Raw genomic sequence first — 20,792 nt, forward strand, 5'->3', positions numbered from 1 at the left:
AAGTCCTGCCTCCAGAGCTCTATCACCATGACCATGATCATGGCTTCCGTGGGATAATCCTCCAGCGGGTACCTCCTGGCCTGGACCCCTTTAGGTTTTTGTTTCTAGTCTCCATGAGCACCAGAGTCTCTGGGGGACCCTGGCTCCCCACCCGCTGCCAAGCCTTCAGGCAGAAGGCGTATTTCACGATGTCGTAAGAACAGATCACTGTCAGGTACTGTCCTTCTACCAAGCACATTGACTTTAAGCACTTCGCTGAGCAAACATGATGTCTTCCCTCACCTCTGCATCCCCAGCCTCAGACACAGGATCACAGACGAAGAGTATGCCTAGCTTCATCAAGCATGTAGGAGTGATTAAGTATTTCTGTGATTATTTTTAAATGACTCTGCAATCATACATGTGTCTGTGTGCATATAAATATGTGTATATATATACATATACATACATACATACATATATATGTGTGTATATATATATGTATATATATATATGTGTATATATATATATACACACACACACACACACACACACACACACATGTATGAGCAAATAAGGCAAATATCCATCATGGTTGAAGTTTGAATCTAGGTGATGAGTTGACAGTGACTATTCTACATTTCGTAAACTGGAAAATGTTCCTCATTAAAAGGTACAAAAGAGCTTCACCAGATTTACCACCCATTTTCTATTCTACTTGCAGTGGCCCAGACATGCCTTTTGCTTCCTGGTACACAGTTCTTTTGTCTTTGTCTTTTGAGACAGAGTCTTGCTCTGTCACACAGGCTGGAGTGCAGTGGTACAATCACCGCAGTCTTGACCTCCTGGGTTCAAGTGATCTTCCCATCCCAGCACCCTCAGGTAGCTGGGACTATAGGTGCATGCCACTATGCCCAGCTAACTTTTTGTTCTTTATAGAGACAGGGAGGCGGAGGCTGCAGCCTGGGCGGCAGAGCCAGACTCCATCTAAACTCCATCTCACTATGTTGCCCGGACTGATCTTGAACTCCCGGTCTCAAGCCATCCTCTCACCTCAGCCTCCAAAAGTGTTTAGGATTATAGGTGTGAGCCGTAGCACTTGGCCTCACACAGCTCTTTGTATTCGCTCCTAGTGTCCTCCAAGACAGACGCTCTTCTCACTCTTCTCCCTCTATATCCATCCCATTTGCTCTCAGGGGGGAGTCAATCTGAACAGTTGCAGCTGGTACTAATCCCTTTCTCCTCTTCATCCTCAATATCACAGATCGCCCCACACCTGGTTCCATCATCATCATCTCCATCATAATAGTTATTAAGCACCTATTAGGCCCTAGATACTGAGCCAAGGGCTTTCCATCCATCCATTAATTCTTAGGACAACCCTCTGAAGTTGGTACCACCTACAAATAAATACCTGTGAGTCAGTTCCACTTACAAATGAGGGAACTGAGCCTAGCAGAGGTTAGAAACCTTACTCAAGGTCACATACATAGTGTGGCTGAGATGGGATTTGCCTCAGCCCCGTCTTATTCCAGAGCTCTTATCCTCTTCTCCATGCTCCCTTCTGTTCCTTGCTAGAGTGACTTCCACAGAAGTTTTGTTTTCATGTTTCTACTTTTCTTTTTGCTGTTATTTATGTTTTGCTCTACTAATGCCTCCTCTGCGTCGTGAGTGAATGCTTTTTTAAGGGGATACTTTGCCTCACTTTTCTTTACATCTCACAGTGCTGGGGGATTGCTTGATTGAATCCACCTAATTCTCTCAACTTCAAGATCCAATAGAGAGATCTCCATCTTCTGTTTCATCGCCCAGTCCCTGCTGGGTCAGGGTGGACCAGCACAGTCTGCATCCATTCCCTTCCTTTCCCTTTTCCATCTGTACCACATAACCTGATCCCATTCCAGTCCATCCCAAAGACATGAGAGGAAGCTCCCCTTAGTGGGCACTTTCGCTGGGCTGTCTACATCCCTCTCCCTGGTGCCCACTCCCCCAGCCTGTTTATCCGCTCTCCTTACCTGTAGCAGCAGCAGCAGGAGCAGCAGTTAGGACACCCCCAGAGCCCTGCCCCCTCCACTCTATCTGCCACCCAAATATGTTGTCGGCTGGCTGGCCCAGGGCCTCTTCCAGTTGCTGCAGGATGTTGCCCCACATATGTAGTCATCATCTCCCCAAGAGGCTGGGCAGTTATTTATCAACATTGAGAAATCTTGGAGGTAAACATGACTCGGGGAACAGCTCAGGAAGATGCAGAAGATGAAGAGAGACGGGCTGGCCACGCTTGTGACAGCTTCCTTCCTGCCATCATGATGTCACAGTCCTGATGGGAACACTCAGTTGCTTCCCTTTCTGTACCATGGTGAGACTAGACCCACCCACCCAAGGTCCCTACTGCATCACTCTCCCCCTCATGCCACCAACCTCCTCATGACTGACCACTGACTCCTACAACCCACAAGCCTGAACCTTAATCTCCCTGTGAAATGGTATTGTGCAAACAAATATTGTTCACCCACCAAGGCCAGGCTCAAGCCTTTCTGCTGAGCCCGCCCTCTTTAATATCAGCCTGCACCATGGTTCCCAAGCACAGGCACATGGCTTCACTCGAGAAATGTGGCACATGTACACACCTGGGCTCTACCCCCAGACATTCTGATTTGGCAGATCTGGGAAGCGGCCCAGGAATCTGCATTTTAACAACAGCTTAGGTGGTTCTGTGGCAAGGAGTTCAAGTTGACCACGTCTGCAAGAGCTGCATATAGATAAGATGGGCCCTGCAGCACATCTAAGGGGCTCAGGGGTTTTACCTGAGGACCAGCTATGAGTTTCTCTGAGCATCCTGTCCAGGCATAGGCATGGAGACCACAGTTATAACAGTAATACCTGGTTGGGTGCAATGGCTCACACCTGTAATCCCAGCACTGTGGGAGGCCAAGGCAGGTGGATCACAAGGTCAGGCATTCAAGACCAGCCTGACCAATGTGGTGAAACCCTATCTCTACTAAAAATACAAAAAAATTAGCCAGGAATAATGGCACACACCTGTAATCCCAGCTACTTGGGAGGCTGAAGCAGGCAAGTAGCTTGAATCCAGGAGGTGGAGGTTGCAGTGAGCCAAGATCACGCCACAGCACTCCAGCCTGGACCACAGAGAGAGATTTGATCTCAAAAAAAAAAAAAAAACAGTAAGAGCAGTAACCATCATGGCATCATGGATTGAAGTCCTACTGTGTGCCAAGTGCTTTCTTTACTCAGGCATCTCCTTGGATCCTGTCAACATTGGGAGAGTATAGTGGAGGTGTGTCATCTTTTGACTCTCCAGCACCAAACACCTTTTCCTTTTGGGGGGACAGGCATCACTAGTGTGTGAGTTTCACTCAGATGCAAAGGTCTGCTTCCCCTTCTATTGAAGATGGAGGCAGATATTCCTCCCACCCCTCTCCCGGCAGCTATGCTGCAAGCAGGTGACTTGACCTAAGCCTGGCCGCATGCATGATTCTGCCCAGGATCCCAGATCTGAGGCTGAGACACAAATGCAGGGCCAGTTGAAGATGACTTACTCAGAGGCAACTTAAGGATTCAGAGTCCAGGATAGCATGGTGGCCTCCAGTGTCCAAGGCAGTGGCATCGATGGCAACATGGCCAGAACGTCTCATGTGGCCTCTGCTGTCCATTCTCTCTTGGCTTCTGCCTGTTGTCTAAACCCGATCCTGCAGCCTCTCATCAACTCTGAGTTACTATTATCCCCCTAGAATTCCCTTGCTATTTTATACAGCCAGAGTTGGATTCTGTTGTTGGTTTCCAGAATCATCATTGGCATGGTTAGGCACTATCATGCCCATTAAGGCAAGGAGGAATATTGAGGCCCAGAAGCTTAACTGAGTCACCCAGGAACAGACATCCTGCAAGGATGCAGAGCTGGAATTCAAACCCAGACACTATTTTCCTTCAAGGTCTGTGTCATTAACTGCACAACACTATTGTATCAGTTGAGGTAACAGCAAGACACCGGTGGCTCATTGAAACTGGGTAACTGAAGAGTATTTAATAAAGATGTGCATAGAATTTAGGGAATCCAGTAAGGGATGCTTCACTACACTGAGGCTGGCATTCCCACCGCTGGGCCTTCAGAGGAGAGGATAGAGCAGGTGGCTGGACTTGGAGATGGGTGCTGTTTGTTGAGGGGCTTGAAGGAGACTACAGAGAGGAATGCAGCCACTCCTGCCACCTCCCAGGGACGGAGCCCCAGGACAGAAACCCTGACCTCACTCTCTCCCCACCCTCTGCACTCCTCTTGTGCTTCCCATTGGCTCAGCCAGCCAGAAGCTGGCAGCCAGGGAGCCTGCTGGCTTAGCCACACTGGTCAGGTTCCCAGGCAGGATGGGGAGGATGGAACGTGGCATGGCCTGTAAGTGGAAATGGGGGTCTCCAGCACAGCCATTTGTCTTCCAATTTAGTGCATATAATTTTACAGGCACGTTTAGTATGTCAGACTTAACTAACACTTGATTTATAATAAGTTAAACACATTGGACTGTGCAGTGGGTTATATCTGGATGAATCTGTGTGAATGTGTCATGGGCTTTGGTAAGGAGTGTAATGCCTTATTGTAGGTCTGCAGGGGCCCCGGGCTCTAAGCATTTGCTTATGCTCCAGGACAATCTGATGCAGTTGGTCTAAAGACCACACTCAGAAACACTGCCCTTGTGTGTTCTGCCTCTCCTGGAGTGCATTTAGTGATAATACCCCCTTCCCCTGGTCACTTTGTCAACTTCATAAACAGGAGCAACGCTGGGATTGCTAAAGTGCAGGCTCCAGACCAGCAAACTCAGCACACGAACACTGCATGCTGTGCGGTCACTGCCTCTCAGCTGCTTGGTTCTTTTAGGTAGGAAAATAAATGTGCTGAGATGAACAGCTTCTGTACCTAGTGCATCTGCGAAGATTCTCACCAGAGCACCAGGATGAAATAAATGCCCCCTCCCCATCTTCTAATGGACTCAATATTGGGGGTTCATAAATCATCTCTCTGGAGTCAGAACCATTACCTGGGCAGGTTCTGATAGAGCAACATTTTGGGGAATGGGGAAGTCCTTATGTGATGGAGCGGGCTCAGGAAGTGGAAGCTGGACCTCCGTGTGCAGTGATTTTTTTCCACAGGAGTGGTGCTCATTGTAAAAATACGTTTACCTAACATGAGACACACTATGCATGGAAGAGCATGATTACTCTTGGGAATGGAGGATGATTTCTGCCCCGGACATCATTAAATTGGGCTGGAAGGACCCACCATCCTTTTCCCACCCATGAGGCCCCTTTGCCTTTAAAGCTCAAGTGGGAAATAGCAAAATCTTGATTGAAATCTGTGGGAGATTGCAAGACACTGGAGGGTCTGAACACCTACCTACTTCACAGGGGAGGGCACTGGAGAGAGCATGGAAGCTGAAGCAGGTATTCCAGGAGCAGACTAAGACAGGAGGAGGAGGGAAGAGTGGGGAACAAGGAGAGCATATGGGGCAGCCTCCAGAAGCTTCCGTGGGGAGAGCTTGCACCCCGCCATCCCTCCCTCTTGTGTAATACTGGAAAAGAGGCATTTAGACACAGGCAGAACCCCTGGTTATTCTATTCTATATGGCTTTGGGGTCCTTCAGGTAAGGAGCTCTTTAGTTTTCACTCCTGCCAGCAGGCAGGGACTTACTCATGTGGCCTCATTCTAGTCACATACATCTCTGCCTTCAGAGGGCTATTTTCAGGAGTCAGAGATAATTGCACATAGGATGTCTGATATTGCCTATCAATGCTATCCCATGGATCCCATCTCATCCTGCCAGTATTTTCCCAAGACAAGATATTCAGTTTAACTATTTTCTCTGAGAAAGATGCACTTTCTCACAATGAGGTCTTATTTCTCCATGTTCCACAATCTTCAACACCCTTTTCTGGGAGTGTTGGAAAGAACCACATATAAGCATGAAAACCAAGTGTCTGATGCTACACAGAGGAAGTCCCAGCATGGGGCAAGGAGGATGCTTCTGTAGTGGGAGCTCAGTCCAGGTCAGGCCAAAATTGTACGGTCCAGGGAAAAACTCAGCAGGAGAAGGATTAGGCGTGCCCTCTGCATGTCACAGCCCCCACAAGAAATTACGATGAAAAGCATTGAACTGTCTGTATTTCATGCAAATGCCAAGTAGCTGGTGGAATGAAGGACCAGGCATGTTTGGGGCTGTAACTTCTTTTCTGAGGGGCAAATGCCCATCCAAGTGAGAAATGAGGGCAGTAGGCAGGAAGGTGAGATCCTGGCTTTAGAAATATCCAGTGATTACAGATTTAATTCATGGTATTAACTCCCCCCGACCTTTTTTCTCCTCTCTCCTCTCTTAGCACACTGCCAGATGGATGTGGCTGGAGATCAGAAGACTGTCTCGTGGGTTCGTGGGTCTAGAATCCAAATGACTTCAGCGTGACAGCAAACAGGACAGAGAAGACCAGGCTTTTACTCAGGAATCCGCCAGCCATGAGAATGACAATGTTGAACACGGGAACTCTGGGGGCGAGAGGAGACTTAGCGTTACTGCTGACAAAGGCTCCCCCCACACGGACGCGTTCCCTCTAGAAAACGCCTTCATGTCCCAGTCTTACCTGCTTAGGTTCTTGCTGCACCTTTCCCGCACTGCCTGACCCTGTGCTTTTCGCTTTGTCTCATTGCCAAAAGCTGCTGATTAGAAATAATTCAGTGGGGAGTGTAGATCCCTGTCCAGGAGAGGTACTGGAAAGAGACGGTCGGGCTGATCAGCCCATCCTCCTTCCTGTGATGTGGCAGGGAGAGGGGACCCTGGCCAGGAAACCTGCTCTCTATTCTCAGCACCATGCCCTGCCTCTTGGGATAGTCACCTCACTGCTTTAGCCTCAGTTTCCCCACTTATAAACCGAGAAGAATCCAACCCCCGTGAAAATCTCATCACGAATTTTATAGATTTTGGCGAAATGATCCTAAGCATTCTGGATAAACATCATTAGGTTTCATAAGAAAGAGATGCAAAGGAGGGAAGGCACTTGGCCAGTTCCATCAGCAGACATGCAAGCAGATGCGAGCACAGGGACGTGGCATGGTAAGGCACAGGGACAGACAGACAGCAATGGAGCAAAAAGTCCAGATGCAGAGTCAGTGTCGTGTGAGAACTTAAAGTCTGAGGAAATCAGAGGCCAGTGGGTAAGTCAAACGCAGTGGCATACACCCATGGTCCCAGCTACCTGGAGGCTGAGGCAGGAGGATCATTTAATAAATAGTCTTGCAGTATCTAGACAGCAATATGATTCCAGAGTAGTCTTTTCTACAGTTTACAGCATATAGCAGAATAAATCTTTCCCCTAGACTAAAAATTTAAATAAAATTTAAAAATCTAAGAAAAGTTACCCAGAAATAGAATCAAGCACATTAAGGAATAAAGCAAAGCAATTGATTTAAAATCAACACACACACACCTATACAAAACTTAAAACCACATGCACAAACTAGCCAAGAGGGAAACGGCGTAAAGGAGATAGAAAGCAGAAAACTGCCTATTTGCCTGAAATCCACCCCCAGTCAAGGGCCCTGCCTTGTAGCACAGGGGACTACATTCCCAAGGCTGCCTGGTCAAGTTCAGCAACTGGTGGAGGACAGGGGGCAGGGATGAGTCAGAGAGACAGGCGGTGAGAGGCAGGGAGCCAGCAAGAGAGACACTTGTTCACATGGCTGTGGTGCACTGAGCATCCTCAGCATCTGCCCAGTTCCAGTGCTGCATCCTGGATGTGCTGGCATCTGAGCTCTGCTCACTGCACCTCCTCCCCAAGTCTCTCTGGCCAGTGTTCTGTGTTATCCACTCTGAGTGCTCTACCACTGTCCTACACTGAGCTCCTGGGGGATGTCCACTCCCAACAGGCCAACTCTTGTATTTCTTTCGGGGCTGCACACAGGCTACTAACCCCCTGAAGGGCGGGAAATTCATGTGCTTGGCCTTGGTTAGAGCTGCCCTCGCTCAATTACTGCCCCTTATAGTGATAACTCCAAATGTGACCCAGGAGTCCCCAGAGTTCCTTTGCAAGACTCAGCCAGAGTTACCCTGTGAGACACCCCTTGGTTATGACACCCTTGCTTGGCTTCCTTCCCTTCCTGGTCCCGCTTCCTCAATGGCTTTGCCAGAAATCACTACCTAAAACATTTTTCTTTTTACAGGGGCTCGATCACAGCTCACTGAAGCCTTGATCTTCCAGGCTCAAGTGATCTTCCTGCCTCAGCCTCCCGAGTAGTTGGGACCATGGGTGCATGCCACCATGCCAAGCTAATTTTTTATTTTTTATTTTTTTTTGTAAAGGCAGGGTCTTGCTATGTTGCCCAGGCTAATCTCAAATTCCCAGGCTCAAGTGATTCTCCCACCTCAGTCTCCCCAGTTGCTGGCTGTGAGTCACCACACCTAGTACTAAGACATTTTAACAAAACTTTATGGCTTGCTTCTGGGAATCTACCCAGAGATAGGGTGATAGTGGCTACCTCTGCAGTGCCTCCCCATCCCAGGTTAGCGTCTCAGCTCTTCCATCACCTGGGCACACAATTATCTGCATTAAATTCCTTCCTTTCCTGGATGGATGTGGTGGCTCACACTTGTAATCCCAACACTTTGGAAGGCTGAGGTGGGAGGATCACTTGATCCCAATAATTCAAGATCAGCCTGGGCAACACAGGGAGACCCCAATCTCTCCAAAACTAATACAAAATATTAGCTGCCCGGGTGGTGCCTGTGGTCCCAGCTACTTGGGAGGCAAATGGGGGAGGAGGTTGAGGTCACAGTGAGCCAGGATCCCACCACTCCACTCCAGCCTGGTTGACAGAGTGAGACCCTGTCTCAAAAAGAAAAAAAAGGGGGAGAAAAAAGAAAAGAAAAATAAAAAGTTTCTTCTTTTCAAACAGCTAGAGTGGCTTCCACTTTCCAGACTGGACTCTGGCTGGCAAGATAGTTCACGTTAGATTATCTATGAAGTAAACAGATAAAAGAGAGATGCAGGTTCTAGTAGCAAGGTAGGAAAATAGGGTCTGGAGGCAGGGAACTTAAGGCCAATTCATGCTGAATCAAGGAGCAACACCAGGGTCTGGGGACAAGGAATCTAAGACGGATTCAGGCTCACTTCCCAAAGCTGGATCAAGAGGAAAAAACTCCTGGGGCCGAGAGCAGGGAACCTAGGGCCAATTAATGCAAACTTTCCTTTTTTTTTTTCTTTTTTCTTTTTTTTGAGACAGAGTTTTGCTCTGTCGCCCAGGCTGGAGTACAATAGTGCAATCTCGGCTCATTGCAACTTTTGCCTCCCAGGTTCAAGCAATTCTCCTGCCTCGGCCTCTCAAGTAGCTGGGATTACAGGCACACGCCACCACACCCAGCTAATTTTTGTATTTTTAGTAGAGACGAGGTTTCACCATGTTGATCAGGCTGGTCTTGAGCTCCTGACCTTAGGTGATCCACCCTCTTCGGCCTCCCAAAGTGCTGGGATTACAGGTGTGAGCCACCGCGCCCAGCCAACACAAACTTTCTAAAGCTAAACCAAATAGAAAAACCCCATCTCCCCATGCCCCAGTAGCAAAAGATCAAAGGCAACTCTCCCTATACTCCTCCCCCTTCTACCACGTCTCAGTTGGAAAGGGAGAGTGCCTTGGATTGGCCATTGGCCAAGCAAGGGACAACCATCCCTTGATACCCATAGTGCGCCAATTCATCTCAGCGTTTAGTTAGCCACTAATCAAATTCTTCATCTATACAAGAGGTAACCTAGAGGAACCTCACATGGAGTATTTAAAACCCAGAAAACTTTGTAACTGGGCCCTTGAGCCGCTTGCTTAAGCCCACTCCTACCCTGGGGAGTGCTTTCTCCCTTAAATAAATCCCTGCTTTCAACAGGGCTTGGTGGCTCATGCCTGTAATCCCAGCACTTTGAGAAGCCAAGGCAGGCGGATCACAAGGTCAGTTCGAGACCAGCCTGACTAACATGGTGAAACCCCAACTCTACTAAAAATACAAAAAATTAGCTGGATGTGGTGGCACTCACCTGTAATCCCAGCTACTGAGGAGGGTGAGGCAGGAGAATCACTTGTACCCAGGAGGCAAGAGGTTGAGGTGGGCAGAGATCACACCACTGCACTCCAGCCTGGGTGACAGAGCAAGACTTCATCTCCCCCCAAAAATAAATAAATGAATAAATAAATAAATAAATCCCTGCTTTCACTGCCTCATTCCTTTATTACTTCATACATCTTGTACAATTCTTTGTTCAAAAGGCCCAAAACCTGGACACTCAAGGCCCTCCTTCCCTTAACAGTAGGAATATGGGCAAAGGTTATGTACTCTTAGCTTACATATTGCAAAATGAAAGTGGAAAGGAAACAAAAAAGTGTCGACTTTTAGTGTATTGTTCATTTGATTTACTCCACAAAGATTTCATGAGCACTTTGTTCCCCAAACAATGTAATGGGGGAAAAGGCACTCCCACTACACATATGGAGGTGGAGTCTACACACATAGAGAAATTAGGCCAGGCACGAGTTCACATGCATTTTAGCAGGAATATGATTTAACTCACACTATTTAATGATTGAAATTACTAAATCCGTGTCTGTAAGCCTGCAGCGACACTGCATTATTTATGCGCCATGGATCACACTGCAAATTGTTTCCAATCTTTTGGAAGACCATCAGTAGATGCCATTTGGATACAAAGTGATAGCAGTGCTTAAATTTTCTCATGGAAATTTCATTTGAGTTAATTACTTAAGGGAAGAAAAATACATCTGCAAGAATATGTTTATCTCAGAGTTTTCAACACTATATCAATGTCTAAGAATGGGCAAAAGATGATGTAAGTTATGGCTTTCCCAATTGATAGAAAAGTATGCACTCATTGAAATTATGTTTATGAAATTTAGGTAGCAGCATCAAATAATAATTTCAGCAGGAAAAAGAATAAAAACATTTATAATTAGACTTACTCTCATATTAAAATATGCATAAACATAAATAAAGACTAGAAAAGAATATGAGAAAAAAAGACATGTTAGACTAGTGGCAATGTGGAAGAATATTTCCTTCCTTGTTAATTCAATATTTAATGATAAACACATTCTAAGATAAATCAGTGTTTAGTAACCGTGAGGAGGTATGCGATTGAGAAGTTAGTGGTTCTTAAGTTTGCCCACACATTAGAAATCTCCTGAAGATCTTATTAAAAATACTGAGGGCAGGCGCAGTAGCTCATGCCTGTAATCCCAGCATTTTGGGAGGCCAAGGCAGGGGCATCACGAGGTCAAGAGATCGAGACCATCCTGGCCAACATGGTGAAATCCCGTCTCTACTAAAAATACAAAAACTTAGCTGGGCGTGGTGGCACCACCTGTAGTCCCAGCTACTTCAGAGGCAGAGGCTGAGGTAGAAGAATTGCTCCAACCTGGGAGGCAGAGGTTGCAGTGAGCCGAGATTGCGCCACTGAACTCCAGCCTGGGTGACAGAGTGAGACTCCATCTCAAAAAAGAAGAAAAAAAATACTGAGATGGACCTCATCTGCAAAAATTCTGACTCTATTGGTCTATAATTGGGCACATGTAACACTATTATTTAAAAACCAATACTGCATTTAGCACTAACGTGTGGCTGCTGCTGAGAGCTGTTAGGTGGACAATGTCTTCAGCTCTGGGCTTCTAGCATGCCTATTGAATTGACAAGGAAGCTGAAGCCAGAGAGGGCTCCTGACTCACGCAAAGTCACAGTCAGTCAGTCAGGCCGACCCCAGATCCAGGGTCCTTCACTCAGAGAGTGCTTTCCCACTACCCAACCGGACCCTGGGGTTGGATGGGGTCCACTGGAATTTGGGGAAGATGCCATTTTCCTCTCCTTAATAATCAGGTTGCAAGAAAGCAAGTAAGGTGAACTGGGGAGAAGGACAGCCTGGCTGAGAGAGAGCCTCTCCTATTCTCCATCACCACCTCCTTCTTCCCTGGACATTTCTACCCAGACTAATGTGACTCAGGTCTGCTCCTGCCCTACCCTCCCCTTTCTCTCACTCCCTCATCCTCTTAGCACATGGACTGGGGAACAATGGGCTCAGTGTCCAAATCCAGGGCCTAGGGGCCTGGAAACCATACCTGATGATATCTGTCATATTTTTAATGTTGATTTCAGAGCCAGGTGTGGAGACGGTAGCAGTTGACTTGGGTGGAGCTTGGGTCACAGTTCTGGGGCTGGTATACAGTGGGCCCAGGGGCTTAGTGGTGGTAGGAGGAACACTATCCACATTCTGGGTAGAACTCTCACTGGAGGCAGGGGTACCTGAAGAACCTGCAAGAAGACACATTGGATGGATGGATGGATGGATGGATAAGTGAATGGATGAGCAGATGGATGAGTGGATGTATGAGTGAGTGGTTTGATGGATGAATTGTTGGAAAGTGGCTGGATGGATAGATAGATGATGAAGTGGGTGAATGGGTGGATGGATGGATGGATGGGCGGATGAAAAGGTGGATGAGTTGATGGATGAGTAGATGGATTGGTAGGTGGTAGGGTAAATGATGCTGAGGACGGATACGAGCGTGGCCAAAACGCAAAGATTTTTTTTTTTTGCTAAAACCAAAGAAATACTATGGGATCAGCCTGAGTCAGAGATCAAAAGAAGGAAAGAAAAAAAAGGCAGGAGGGAGAGCAGAAAGAGGGAAGAAGAAAGAATTTTTTGGCATTGGTATTGTTGGAAATGCATTTGACGTCTGCCCTTCACCAATTCATGTGCCCCCACCTTCTCCAAGAATAGTTCCAGGCTTACTTGATTCACTCTGCCTTTCATTCACCTGGCTTACAGCAAATCGCTTTAAAAGTTATCTTTTATTAATATATTGTGTATGCATCTTGTCTTTCTTAGGCTTAGAATTCCCCAGGTCCTGGAAACTTGAACCTGCCTCCCTTTCCTCTGTCTTTCATAATTCATTCCTTAATGCAACATCTAGTGAGGGCCTACTTTGTGTCACAAACTACGTTATTTGCTAAGGGGTGCAGAACCCAGGAAGGCACAGGTGCTTCCCTCAAGCAGTTCTGAAATGAATAGGGGACAGATAAGTAAACCGTGCTCTCCTATCCTGTGAGAAAAGAGTTGTGTACAAGGGGACACAAAGTGAGGGCTGGAGACTTGCTCCCCCAAAATGGGAGCCACGGACCATCAGCATCGGCATCATCCGGGAGATCATTAGAGATGCAGACTCTTGGGTCCCACCCTGTACCTATTCAGTTGGAGTCTGCATTTGAAATAAGATCCCCAGGTGATCTGTGCCCGCAGAAAGATCTGAGAGGGACTGCTTCAGAAGCACACAGTCATGCCACCAAATGCATCCTCAGGAGCAGATGTCAGGGCATGACTTCTAAGTGGAGAACAAGCAACGAGACTAAATTATCTTAAATCTACCACTCACCTTAGTTGTACCCCAATTCCTACCACAGCACCCCAAATTAGGCTCTGCTATCTAAGGAGAATCTCATGCATGGAAGGTTCTACTTACTACTGGGCCTCAGATGAGAGATAAGGAGCTTCCTCCCGGAAGGAAGGAAGGAAGCTCTTTATCTCTCATCTGGCTGCTAGGAATCCTGAATCCCAGCTCTGCTGATGCTGCCACCACTCTCCCTCTCCTCACCTGGCCTTCCTTTCCCCACCAATCCCAGGCCACTCACCCCTGGCCACCACCAACCGGACGGGATAGAACAGCACGTGAGGTTCCTTGGGATCCTGGCAGATCACACACCGATACAGTCCAGAGTCTTCCACTTGGAGGTTGGTCATTTGGACACGCAGTAAGCCATGATCATGGTAATCTTCTAGTATGATCCTCCCCACTTGGATAGGATGGGAATTCTCCGAAGGCGTCTCTGTGGTTACCAGGGTCTGGGGCGGCCCTTTTCCCTCTCTTATCCTCTGCCAAGCCTTCTGGCTGTGGTCATACATCCCTATCCCATAGGGACAGTTCACAGTCAGGGTCTGCCCCTCTTCCAGATCAAACCTTTCCTCAGTTAATTCAGTTGCAGCTTGAAGTTCTATAGGCAGGGAAAGAGAATTGGGTTCTGTGAGGAATTATTTTTCTCTCTCTGGGGGTAAAAAGGAGAGGAACCGCCTGTTGTTCTTGTCCAACTACCCATCTTTCAGACAAAGTTCTTGAGGCCTCCATAGAAAATACAACTTTCCCTGCAAGCCAGCACTAGACCTCAGATCTTTTCACTGTGAGTAGGTTTTTTACTATAAGAGTGAGATTGTATATGGTCCAGGAGGCTCAAATTTCATAAACGATCAGGAGAGGAAGGCGGACTTTGAGAGGAAGAAACCACCTGACTGGAGAAAGAACATGGGACACTGTGCTAAGCCCACAAGTGCTACAGCATGGTGGGAGGGAAAGATTACAAGGGTGTGCAGCATAAAGAGTGAATGCAAAGACCCAGTGCTAGCAGAGAGTGTCTCCAAGGACAGCTGGAGGAACTTCATTAAGTCAGGACAGAGAGATCAGTTCAAAAGACCATTGGACAAACAGTGAGGAAGCCGTCTTGAGGGCAAGCCATCTGACTTCCTGGCACTCCTTTCTTCCCTCCTTGGGTAGCAGAGCACCTCTTTCCAAGGGAACCATCCTGTGTGGCTCTGCTATTGGGGCTTTCCACGTTCTTAAGGATGGACACAGGACACAGGCTTTGCCAATCAAAGTACTCTATCTCAGGGCCAGGCACTGTGGCTCACACCTGTAATTCCAGCACTTTGGAAAGCTGAGACGGTAGAATCACCTGAGGTCAGGAGTTCGAGACCAGCCTCGCCAACATGGTGAAATCTTGTCACTACTAAAAATACAAAAAATTAGCCAGGCATGGTGGTGCATGCCTGTAGTCCCAGCTACATGGGAGGCTGAGGTGGGAGAATCACTTGAACCTGAATGGAGGAGACTGCAGTGAGCCAAGATCATGATACTGCATTCCAACCTGGGCGACAGGGCGAGAACTCTGCCAAAAAAAAAAAAAAAGTACCCTATGTCTTGCTAAGCTGATTGGTTTAGGAAGGGGCACATGGCTGAACTGGACCAATCAGAATCCTTCCTGAGACTGCTGTTGCCATTAAGAGAAATGCTTCTTGCTGGGATTGACAGGTCAGTGAGATGTGAAACTTTCTGCCATGTGGGAATAGGCTGCCTGAGAATGGCTAAACAGGCAGAAAGAGAGTGGGAGGAAGGGAGATGGGGGAGAGTGCAGGGGTGGCGGAGAGAGAGAGAGAGAGAGAAAGAGAGCAAGCACCCCACATTATCTGAGTCAGAGACTCAGCTGTGATCCAAAGGAGCACCCCTTGTACTTCCCAGTTCCTTGAGCCAAGAAATGCCCCCTCCTATTTTTGATGTCACGGAGCCAACAGCAGGGGTTCTCCACTGGGGAGCAACTTTTGCTCCCCCACCCCCACAACCCTCCCTGAAACACTGGACAATATCTAGACGTTTTTGGTAGTTATAACCAGGGAGAAGGGTGGATGCTACTAACATCTAATGGAGACCAGGCTAAGCATCCACAGCGCACAGGACACAACAAAGAATCATCCCACCCCAAATGTCGACAGTGCCAGGTTTAAGAACTCCTGGGTTACAGTGACAATAGTTTCCATCTCATTCTTGGAGGCCGAACCGGGTTAACCACCTAGAATTGGGAATGGTCATCTGGTCTCGTCCAAGGGAGCCTTGCCGATGGGAGGCTAAGCAGAGTGAAAGTGAGAAGACCCAGGTCCGTGTTTTCAGCTGGACACACGGGGCTCTCAAAGTTTGCTGAGAGACTGTAGTTTACTCACTCGGGCCTGGAGACCCTTCCCCCATGGAGTGCCGGGTAACAGAGTGGACAGTGCTGCTGGGTCTACCATGTGGGTCAGGGTAACACTAGCACTGCTGTTATTAATACCATACACTTAGATCCTTTCAGGCCTGGTGAAAAATGACAAGCACTGCCCCGTTCTTGGAGCCCCTGGCATGCCCACCCCAGGATAGGCCAACAGATCTGCCTAACCTTAGGAAGACCCAATTCAGGAACTCATGAGGATTTTAAAGGTGAAACCAGGCTTGAAAGCCAGTTCTTCTGGGAACAGACTCCAGTTTCTAAGGAAACCTTGTAAACAGACCTCCCAGGCAATTCCCACAAATTCCAGTCAGGAATGCCCCTCCAAGAGGCAGCTGAGCAGAGGCTGAGTGTTGTCTGAAACCAAGCCTGGTTCCCTCATTTGTTCAATCGCTCACCAGACAGTGGCTGAGAGATTTCTCTATCACAGGCACTGTGTTGAGTTCTTTGAAAGACACACAGACTCCATCCCCAAGTTGCCACCACTGAAGCCCTAACCTCTGAAGTTAATGTTACAGATAAATCTTTATTTGCCAGCTCCCCAGGGAAGATATAAGTTACAGATGACTGAGTTTGCAAACTTGCCTGTCTTTCACAGAGGGAAGGAGACAGTAAGAAGCGCAGGCTGCGGAGTTATCTGTGCACCATTGCAAGAGGGGAATTCCTTAGAATATGTTAACTAAAAGGGTAGCAAATACTACCTAAGTCTTATGTGCTAAATGTTTTTAAAGACCATCTTATTTAATCTTTATAATTTAAAAGGTTGACACCATTACTCTCCCTATTTTATGGTTAAGGAAACTGAGGCACAGAGAGATTATGTGATTTGCCCAAAGTCTCACCATAGTTAAGTGCTAGAGCTAGGATTCAAACCCAAGGACTCTCGTTCACCTAAAACACTGAGCTACATGGCCCAACCCAGTCGGATAGGGATTAGAGCAGTACTGGCCCAAGCGTGAATAGGCATCCAGTTGCAAGGAACATTCAGGTTAACCCCTAACCTATTACCACAAGGCACAATGAAATATATGCCACTGGTTTTCTCTTACACAAGTGCATAACCTTCAGCCCTCTGCCATCTCCCACATCGCCTTCAGAAAAACACGAATCAAACACAAAGAAATGCACTTGTCCATGAGGACCTAACTCCCTTCTGCCCACCTAGATTATCATCCCAGCTCCAAGAAGACCCAGAGCAACCTCTGAGCACAGGCTCCAAAAGGCATTTGTGCATGACTTTGTTCAAAGTAGAGGGCCCAGGAGAACATCTCTCCCTGATTTTTCATGTCTTCCCAAGGCAAACCTCGCCTTTAACTCATATTGACACTTTATTCATAAGGATTAAGAGGAGGAGTGAATAAAGCCCCCCATGCTTCTGGTTTTGGTACAGATGTGAGCTGTGCAGATCACAAGGGGAGAGACAAGGAAGGGCTGGGGCATGGGCCAGCTCTGCCGAGCCTCAGTAACGGTCACCTCCAATCCCAGTGTGCCATGAAGAGCTGGGATGATCACCTCCACCAAAAAGAGAACCAGCCTCTTCTGGTCACATCTGTGTCTTCTGAAGCGAATCTTCTTCAGCAGTAGTACATTTGCTAGCCCATAGTAGACCCCTGGGAAATATTTGTTAAATAAATTCTGTCTTTTGGGTTTAACGGGTTGTCAACATCAAAACACATCATGATAGAATATAAGAAAAAAATTTCAACATGAAATAAACTCATTTTAGATCATGCCATGATGAGATTTACTCTATCATTATTCCCAGGCCAGGCTTTGCACATCCCTGACAACATCGACCTGCACAGACATCTTATTTCCCTGACTCTCTCCTCCTTTTATTTCTGTGTGCAGACACTGCACATTCTCCCGATTCTGCTAAGTTTGGGGAGAGCAGCAAGGTCTGGCATAACTGCTGGTTGGCTCTATCTTGGATGGCCCCGTGCTCTAAAGCTTCAACGGAAAAGGGCTCCCCAAGATCCTGAAACAAGCGCCTCCCCGGCTTACTCCTCTTCCTTGTCTTACCTGAGACAAACAGCATCCACAGCAGCCCCCAGCGCCTGGTCTTCCTCATCCTTCCCGTGCACCAACTCCAGCTACTGAGGGCTCCCGGGACAGCTACAAAGCACCACACTGACCTAGAGGCTCCGGAAAGTTGCACAACAGGATGTGAGGCCATTCCTGGGAGGCACTGAGCCTGGACTCTTTCATCACCAGTTGCTCTGACTCCAGACGTCAACACAAGAATCCAGAGACCAGGACTCACTTCTCAGTTAAGTTTCTTTGAACTCCAGTTCTCCTTTCTCTAGTAATAAAGACAATTACCTTTCAACCTCATAAAATCGAAGTGAGAATGACACTTGAATGTAAATCAAAGTAAGGCATTAATATTAGGAAAGGGAACAGAGGGTCCTTTGCTCTCCCGAGGCCCCCTCTCCATTCACATCCAGTTTAGTGTAATGAAGCGAGTCAGGCCTACAGAGGGACAGGCTGGGAAAATCATACCTCATCTTAGGGTTTTTGTGAGGACATTTTCTACGTCCTGCCTGCTCAGCCCCGCCAGTTCTCTCGGCTTCTGCTGACCTGGGGTGTACCTCCTCTTCATCACCAGGAGGGCCACACCCTGCACTTATCCTCAGCATTGCCACAGACATGGCCTGGGAGCTCACAGGGGTGCAGGAACCCCAGAAACAGTTTGAGAGGACACTGCCATCACCCAACGAGAACAGACTTAGATTTTAAAAGGAAACCAGGTTCAAGCCACTGAAGAAAGAAGAAAAAATCTAGCAGATTTTGTACTAGAAGCAATAAAAGGCAGATTTGACAGTGTGAAAATCAAATCTATAACAGAAAGGATTTGCTTCAGAAATATTCCCAAATGTGAAATGAATAAGGACATTTAGAAGAGCTCAAAAATTTAAGGGAGGACAAATCATAGAACTCCAAGCTGTAAATCAGAGATGTTCTTAAAGCCTAAATAATGGTGGATCACAAGCAAGATTAAACATTTATCTTAAAAACATGCTTTCCAGGTCTGAGAAGAAATCTAAAATCGGAGATTGAGAGTTCAACACGGGAAGGAAAAAACCCCCTCATAAAGTGAGACCTAGAATAGGAAGTTGCTACGTGAAAAATTTTAAACTTAAATAGAAGGACTCCTACTGTTGAACAAACAAATGTAATAATCATAACTCGGTTTCTTCAAACGAATTGAAATAATCAGGACTCAGATTTCTTCTCTGAGTAACAAATACCAGGAGAGAGTAGGATGAGGTATAAAGAACATTGTGACCCTAAAATCTGACACCCAAATTGATTGCTACTCAAGTATAGAAACAGCTAAAAGGTACTGTCATGTCTGCAAATTAAAACAAACAATCAAAAAGACTTTCAAGGCTGACTTTAATTTTTTTAATTAAAACTGTTCAATGTAGCAATTTATAAAATATAGAAAATAAACAAATCATATTATTACACTTTACAGAGATCATTTGTAGTGGAGATTTTACTATTTTTATTTTTTGTTTTATAAGTAATGTCAGTAAACAGGCTTCAAACATACTTGAATTGAAATCTGCTGGCCCCTCCTTTTGCTGTATTTAAACAGTCCCTAAAGAGGAAAAGCAGACGGAAACGTCTTGAAATTTTCTGACTCAGAGAGGAGCCTACGTGATTTCTGTGGTGATGAGTCAGATTAATACAGTTCATTTCAGTGAATAAATCCCTTTTCTTACAACAAAATTAATATTCCACACTTAAATAATAGCAATTTCGCATACTTTCTACATTTTTTTGTCTTCACATACTTTGTGTAGAGGATTAAGTTCCTGGAATATTAAGAGGGAGCTTTGAACTAAGTCCGAGAAGGATTTCTAATTAGAGTTGAATATCACTGGAGGCTGAGTGCTCCTTCACTTCCCTAACTACAGACAGCACCTGCATTTAAATTAGAATAAAGTAGAATGAAGTCTTTCACCACTCGTCTGATCGATGTGTGTACTTGAGGTCAACAGTGTAAATAGTCATGGGTCACTTAATGACAGACACATTCTGAGAAATGTGTCGTTAGGTGATTTTGTGTTGTGAGAACATCGTAGAGTGCACTTACACAAACCTAGATGGCATGGTACACGCAGGCTGTATGGCATAAGTCTATTCATATTAGGAAGCGGAATGGAGGGCCCTTTCCTCTCCGGAGACCCCCTCTCCACTCACGTTTGGTTTAGACAATTACCTTTCAGCCTCACAAAATGAGAACGATATGTGAACACAAATCAAAGTATGGCATCTTCCTAGGCTGCAAACCTGCACAGCATGTTACTGTTCTCAATACTGTAAGCAATTGTAACACAGTGAAAAGTATTCCTGTAGCTAAACATAGAAGAGGCAGAGTAACAATATGGTATTATGATATTTTATATATATAAATATATATGTATATATTATAGATATATTTTATATATTTTTATATATTTATATTTCTATGTTTTATATATTTATATATATTATATGTTATATATATTTATTTTTTTATATATATTATGTTTCTTTTAGTATTTTTTTTTCTGGCCCCAAACAACTGTACACTATTTATTGAAAACACCCGCAGATGGAAAGGAGGGATGCCCTGTACCACACTGTTGTCGCCACTGACTGGGAGCCAGGCCCAGAGACCGCTGGCAGAGCTGGGGTTGGGCTTCCCATGACACACTGATCATCTCAATGAGGAATGAGAGGACCATGCCTAAGAGCCTCAAATGGGGACTGATTGGCCTTGGCCTTTCAAAAACAGAGGGTATGGGTATGGGGACTACGAAAAAAATAGAAACTCTAAGATTTTTTTTAAAATTTATATATGTTATATATTCACATATATGTTATATATTCATATATATGTTATGTATTTATATATTATGT

The 20,792-nt window shown here is 46.2% G+C and overlaps 1 protein-coding gene across 1 annotated transcript; it reads right to left on the reverse strand.

Moving 5' to 3' along the window:
- Window positions 1-5,814: 5,814 nt before the first annotated feature.
- Window positions 5,815-18,138, reverse strand: TREM1 (triggering receptor expressed on myeloid cells 1). Its single transcript, XM_032253288.1, has 4 exons — window positions 17,901-18,138; window positions 13,707-14,066; window positions 12,137-12,329; window positions 5,815-6,520 (listed from the first exon to the last, which is right to left on the reverse strand). Exons 1-4 carry the CDS (start codon window positions 18,052-18,054, stop codon window positions 6,415-6,417), a joined length of 813 nt encoding a protein of 270 aa, XP_032109179.1. The 5' UTR covers window positions 18,055-18,138; the 3' UTR covers window positions 5,815-6,414.
- Window positions 18,139-20,792: the final 2,654 nt, after the last annotated feature.

Source organism: Sapajus apella, unplaced genomic scaffold, assembly GCF_009761245.1.
Source record: "Sapajus apella isolate SASKATOON/1434 unplaced genomic scaffold, GSC_monkey_1.0 scaffold83, whole genome shotgun sequence".
In the NCBI taxonomy this organism is placed as follows: Eukaryota; Metazoa; Chordata; class Mammalia; order Primates; family Cebidae; genus Sapajus; species Sapajus apella.

What these genes read in the sequence shown, in the direction of transcription:
- TREM1 (XM_032253288.1), bottom strand. Translation starts at nt 18,054, where the DNA reads ATGGCCTCACATCCTGTTGTGCAACTTTCCGGAGCCTCTAGGTCAGTG. An exon ending in GTGGATGCTGTTTGTCTCAG is followed by an intron (nt 14,067 to 17,900) that starts GTAAGACAAGGA and finishes CCCTGCCTATAG; the next exon opens with AACTTCAAGCTGCAACTGAA. An exon ending in AATATGACAGATATCATCAG is followed by an intron (nt 6,521 to 12,136) that starts GTATGGTTTCCA and finishes TCTCGCCCCCAG; the next exon opens with AGTTCCCGTGTTCAACATTG.